General features: G+C 37.2%; 1 protein-coding gene across 1 annotated transcript in view; it reads left to right on the top strand.

Annotated features, from left to right (window-relative positions):
• The first annotated feature begins 5,260 nt into the window (after nt 1-5,260).
• The window catches only part of LOC124897991, a 6,428-nt gene continuing 5,205 nt past the window's right edge, over nt 5,261-6,483 (top strand). Inside the window, exon 1 of the mRNA XM_047411609.1 lies at nt 5,261-5,660. Coding sequence (XP_047267565.1) covers nt 5,261-5,660 — 400 coding nt within the window. The remainder of the gene's footprint in view (nt 5,661-6,483) is intronic.

Genomic DNA, 6,483 nt, shown 5'->3' with positions numbered 1-6,483 from the left:
TTATTATCCCTGGCAAGGTACCAACACTCTTCCAACTTGGGTTAAAGGTTGGACCCTAATAGCTCAGATTGGGGCATGTCTGTTTTAGAAATTTTCCACAGTCTCAGTGCAGTTTTTAGAGTGTGTTAGTTTAGGTTTGCATGACCAAGTAATCAAACATCAGTTATTCAATTATTCAGATCATGTCAGTACATGTTTATACTTGGTCTTGCATTCTCAGTTTTACATGTTCATTTTTCATGATCTGTATCCATACATGATCCTCAGTTCAATTTTATAGCATGTTTATCTTTACATGAGATTTACATACAATATTTATATTTCTACCACTTCTCAACTTACAAAATTATTTTCATTTCATGATTTATAAATCATACAATGACTTATAGTTTTCACGTATAACCATGTTTTAAAAATATGTTCAATAAATTACTTATGTCCTAAGTTTTAAAACATGTTTTGAATATTTCCATGATTTAGTGAATATTTCCTTATACTTAGTACATTCCAACGTACTGGCCACATACATGAATTTTTGGCCACATCCTTCATAATGTAGGTATAAGATGTAGCACATGCACCAGAGTCAAACAGTTCTTAGCCTTCATCCAGTAGGTGATGAGTTATCCTATTTTGGAAACTCCAGTCAGTTGTAGTTCATGTACTATATTTTTATCATTCTTATGTATTGATTGGTGGTATTAAAGGCATGTCCCAGCTGTCTACAATTAGTCTAGTAGAGGCTTCATAGATAGTTAGTCTGAGTCATGATATGTAAGTCAAGTCTTTCTTCAGTTTTATTATGTTGTAAACTTTATCAGTATTATATTTATTCAGATTTCTCATGATTATGCTTCTTCTCCTTAAATTTATCTTTTATATACATTTTAAATCAGTTGCTTAAGTATCATGCCAACACATGTGTTAGCTTGGGATCATTTGTAGTAGCAAGCATCGTGTTATGACTAGGTGTAGTCTCGGGTAGTGACAAGAACCTTTATATTATTGTATTGTTAAGTTTTCTTTTAGTTGTTTAATATCAAATACTCTTAGTTACTTTATCTCTTGGTTAATCTTAATAGTATAAGTAAAATTGGATAGTCGTCTAACATAAGTCCTATGGGATCAATACTTGGTTTCATTAAGGCTACTATATTACTTGAGTAAACCATGTACACTTACATGTGCGCTTGGGTGCAATAAGTTTTTGGCACTGTTGCTGGGGAATTGTAGATTGGAAATCATCTTAACTTTTTTTTTGCTTTTTGATTTATTAATTTCTAATTACTTGATCTTACCTTTTTAATTTGCCGGCTTAAGTTTAAAAAGTGAGTAAGCTGGCAAAAGATAGTGAATTGGTTGATCCATATCCCAAACCCAAGCAACACTTACACAAATTGAGGAGAGAAGTAGTCCTTCTCTTTTGAATCCCTCAAATTCACAAAGAAGAAGTTGTTCTTGCATCTATGGATGAAGATCCACTAGCCCGACATGATAGTTTGTGAACTGGCAATCCCATTTGTGACTAATGTTACTTTAGCCATTTGCAGACCCGCTGTAGGAGGTAGATTGGAGTTGAAACAAAAAATGGTGCAACTTTTACACAATAGTGAGCAATTTATCATCTTGTCATACAAGGATCCATAGGTTCACTTGAAAACTATTTTGGTGATTAGTGATACGTTCATACCTAATAGGTGATGTGTGAGCCCATGCTAACACATTTGAAGCTTTTAACTGTAAATAATTGCAAAGTCTTGAGCAAATTAAGTCATTTTCGATTAGTTTACTTTGGTTTTGTAGTAAAAGTAGAGAAGAAGGAGAACCACAAATTAAGGAAGTAAAAAGTATGAAATCGGAAACAAATAAAGATCTAAGTGTGGCTGACGACATCTATGACACATCGTCAGCCTGGTGACAGGCTGTCAAGGATGCCGTCAAACTTAAAAAGAAGAGGGGAGTTACAAGAAGTTTTGTGACGACTTCATGACATGCCATCAAGATCCTGATAGGCCTTCACTGTCGTCGCCAACCTTAGGCAGCAGAAGTTGAATTTGCAGAGAAGCTGGCGACGTTTGTGGCAGGCCGACAAAATCATGATAGGCCGTCACAACCGCCGTCATCTATTCTGAAGAACATCTAAAACTTTAATTTTATTTCCTTATTTAGGGTTAACTATTTAAATCCTTGTTTTAGAGTTTTTCTATTATCCATCAATTAATTGACATATCCTACAATATACGACTTTTTCTTTACTCTCTCTCTCGAAGAAAACTATTTTGGTGGTTTTCCTTGTGATTCAATTGAAAGAACACTTTTGATTTCCTTAATTATTGTAAGTTAATCCTTTCAATTATAAATTCAATTTGGGTGCTATTTCCTGCATCATGAGTAGCTAAACACTCTTAACCTGGGTTATGGAATCTAGGGTTAGGTCATGATAAGGTGTTGATTAATTACTCAAGGTTTAACAGGTGTTAGGATTTCTTCAAAATTCTGATATTCTAACTTATGTCTGTTGGTTGCAAACAATAGGCGTACCTACTTTTGTTTTCTTGAGGAAGAAATCATAAATAGTAGGAAGTAAATTATCGATAGGGACTTGGAAAGGCTTCGTTTAATAATCAGCGCTGTAACAAGGTTGATTAACCTAAGGTAAAATCTAGGCAGTGAGTTGCGATTCCCTAAGTTCGAGAGGATTAAGAAATTAGATGCTTGAATAGGTTGAGAGACATTGGAGCATTCTATCGATAGAGATAGCTTGTCATCCTAACCACCGTGAGAACCTTGAGATATTTGTAGCATCTGTCATATACTATATACCCTAGTGAACATAATCCCAGTTATTTCATAAAATATTGATTACAAACATTAATCTCAAAGTGACTAACAATTGTCTGAGAAATTTAAACCCCTATTTCAGGAAGCAGTAAACTGCCGGTGAATTATTTCGTAAACAACTTGAGTTCACACTCTATTTCCTATGAGATTTGACCCTAACCTAGTTGGGTTTTATATTGACAACGATCGCTTACACCCATTTAAGTGTGTAGTTTGAGCGTTATTAAAAATGGCGTCGTTGTCGGGGAATATGGTTGTAAACTAAAAATTTGTGTACGCTAATTTGCTGTTAGTTAAGTTTTCTAGATTTATGTTTATTTGTTGTTTTTGTCTATTATAGGTACTATGTTGTTTATCCCAAAAAAAAAACAAGTTTTGGAGAACTGTTATTGCCAATCAATATGGAACCTCAACTGATAGGGAAAATGGTTGAACAATAGGAGGCGGACAGACTAGCCACTTTGGCCAGAGCTCTGGTGAGCGTACAGAATTTGGGTCAACAAGAACGTCACCAGAACCCTGATGACGAAGACTTGGGTGATGAGGAATTGCTAAATCCTCAAAACCCAAGGCGATATGATCAACTTACTGCACCAGTGCAGCGAAATATCAATAGAAATTATCCAATCTGAGGAAGGTATGGCCAACAGCCCGTTCAATCGAGGCTGATAAAGATGATGAAGAAATGGATGGAGCTGGTGCAACGGGTGCTATCAATTCTCTACAAATGGCACCGGGTGCAAAATTCAGTATAACAACCACCATGATCCAACTCCTAAATCTGAAAGGGTTGTTTGGAGGCTTACCTGGTGAAGACCCAAACATGTATTTGGTGAATTTCATCACTATTTGCAAATCTTTTGACAATCTGGGAGTGAGCTATAATATGATCCGGTTGATATTGTTCCCTTTGTCTCTGTCTGGAGAGGCAACAATGTGGTTAAATAAGCTAGATCTCAATTCTATAACCAACTGGAGACAGTTGAAAGAGGTATTCCTAGAATGGTTCTTTCCACACTTCAGAAGGGTACAGTTAAGGGACGAAATTAGTAACTTCAGACAACTCCCAACAGAAGCATTGCACAAAACTTGGGAGAGATTTAAGAAAAAGCTTGCACAATGTCCAAACCACAACATGACGGACTTGCACTTGAAGGAGAATTTGTACAGAGCTTTTAACTCTGTGACAAACCCAATTGTAGACAACGTTGCAGGTAGTTCGTTCATTGATCTCTCTTTTCTTGATGCTTCTAGCATACTAAATAGAATGACCAAGCAGAGTCGGGCTTGGCACACTAGGGATTTTGTAGTGGCTATCCCGACTATTGTTGGTGGTGTAACTGCAGAGTAGCAAAGAAGGGATGAGGAGCGAGACCAGGACATGGCCCACTTAAAGACACAGATGGACTTGCTGACCAAGTACTTGCTGTCAGGCAAAACCAAAATGGTTAAGGCTGTGGAATCTCAGCGTACTGTTGCTACAGGTGCCTATGCAAAGGCAAACTATGCGAGTGATCTGGGGGGTTTTCAAGGCAATATACAAGGGAACCAAGGTCGGAAATTCTATGACAAGTTTGATTATAAAGATAGGGAGCAGGGACACTGGAGAAACAATAATGACAGGAGTGGTTTGTATATTCCTCCTGGAAGTACGGATACTGCAACAACTAGCTCTGCTAAGATGTCTATGGAGGACATGATGGAAAATTTGTTGAAGGGAGTTGAAGCTACCAATTTTGGAGTAACTACTACGAAGAGTGAATTCTCTACTCTCAGTCAGTTGGTTAGCTCATACTCTGCTTCTATTAAGCAGTTAGAGCAGAAGATGAACCAACTTTCTGCTACACTGAACCAGAGAAAAACTGGTACTTTACCTAGTGATATAGTTAAAAACATGCAAAATGGTGGTTTATGTATGGCAATTACCACTCAGAATGGTAAGGTGTTTTGTGACCTCTCTATGGGTAAATCTGTGGAAAATAAGGTAAGTATTGATGAACCCGAAGAAAGTAGTTTAGTGGAGTCTGAGAAGCTGGATAGTTTTGTTGATATTTCCGAGAAAAAAGATGAGAAGGAGGAGGAATTGGGGTTAAAGACTATCCCTAGACCTCCACCTCCCTTTCCTCAATGATTGAAGAAAAAGGACGATGAGGTAAAATTTGGCAAGTTCATAGCTATGCTCAAATAATTGACAATTAATGTACCTTTGGTTGAGGCACTTGAGAAAATGCCAGGCTATGCCAAGTTCATGAAAGACCTCATCACAAAGAAGAGGAAGGTCATCATTGAGCAGGCGGACAATCTCTACCATTGTAGCGCAGTTTCCACATGATTCTTAGTGTAAAAGAAGGTCGACCCAGGTGCATTCACTATTTCGTGCAAGGTTGGGTCTCGGGATGTTGCAAAGGCATTATGTGATATGGGTGCCAGCGTAAATCTGATGCCACTTGCTGTATGTAAGAATCTGGGTTTGGAATATCCAACACCAACTAATATGCGACTGGTAATGGCAGATAAGTCAATAAAGCAGCCTGTTGGAATTTTTCATGATGTGTTGGTGAAAGTAGCAGACTTTATTCTTTGTACTGATTTTGTGGTAGTGGATTTTGATGTGTACTTTGAGGTACCCATTATCTTGGGATGGCCACTCTTGGCAACAGGAAGAATAATAGTTGACATTGAGTTGAATGAGCTCAAGTTTAGGCTCGGTAAAAAGGAGGCAAAATTCAAAATACATCAATCCATTTCACAACAAAATGATATGAATGTCTTCTCAATCATTGACGTTTTCTATAAGGATGAAAAAGGGGTATCAACAGGTTGTTTTGGCAAATTCTGAGTAGTTAAGAGAACCCAGTCGTTCCACGACAGTAAATCAGATGCTAATGGGAGGTAACCCAGAATTTTTATGTTTGAGCAAGTGTTTTTATTTTTTATATTAGGCTTTAGTATAGAGAAGGTAAAAAAAGGAAAAGGGTCAGCTGGAAGGTCATGACGACATCCATGACAAGCCGTCACAACTATGACAAGCTATCATGAATGTCGTCAGCTAGATCAGAGTTGAGAAATTCTCTGCCTACTATTGACGATGATCTTGACGGGCTATCACAACCGTGACAAGCCATCACAAATCGTCATCAGCATAAAGCCTAAAATTTGAAAACTCGGCCTAATTTTAATCAGATCTGACCCGGCCCAAATCGCGAGCCTTTTCAAATTTCCACCGCTTTAAACTTCTTTTTCTTTAGTTATTTTTTTTCCTTAGTTAAAATAGTTTCCATTATTGGAAAAACACTCTAAGCAAAACAATTTTAACTTGTGTGTGGTTTGCACTTAAGAATTAAGAACATCTTCTTCCTTCATACTTTTTCTTGTGTGTGGAACTAGATTAAAAGCTCCATCAGGTATACTCTACTTCAAAACTTCTTGCTTGTGATGTATGATGAATGAAATCTAACTAAAGTCCCCAATATGATTGAACTAAGTTCAAACTTAGAAAATGGCTAAAATCGCACCTAGGGTTTGTTGTACAAGCCCAAGGGTTGAAAAGACAGCTCACGATTCAAATTCAAGTAAATCTTGAGCAAAAATGGGGACCAAAAATTTTGTTAAAGTCAAAAGTGGGTTCTGAAAAGTGTGATG

The sequence above is a fragment of the Capsicum annuum genome, chromosome 4, assembly GCF_002878395.1.
Source record: "Capsicum annuum cultivar UCD-10X-F1 chromosome 4, UCD10Xv1.1, whole genome shotgun sequence".
NCBI lineage: Eukaryota > Viridiplantae > Streptophyta > Magnoliopsida > Solanales > Solanaceae > Capsicum > Capsicum annuum.
The sequence above is the reverse complement of the archived record's forward strand: the minus strand, read 5'-3'. Positions and strand labels throughout refer to the sequence as shown.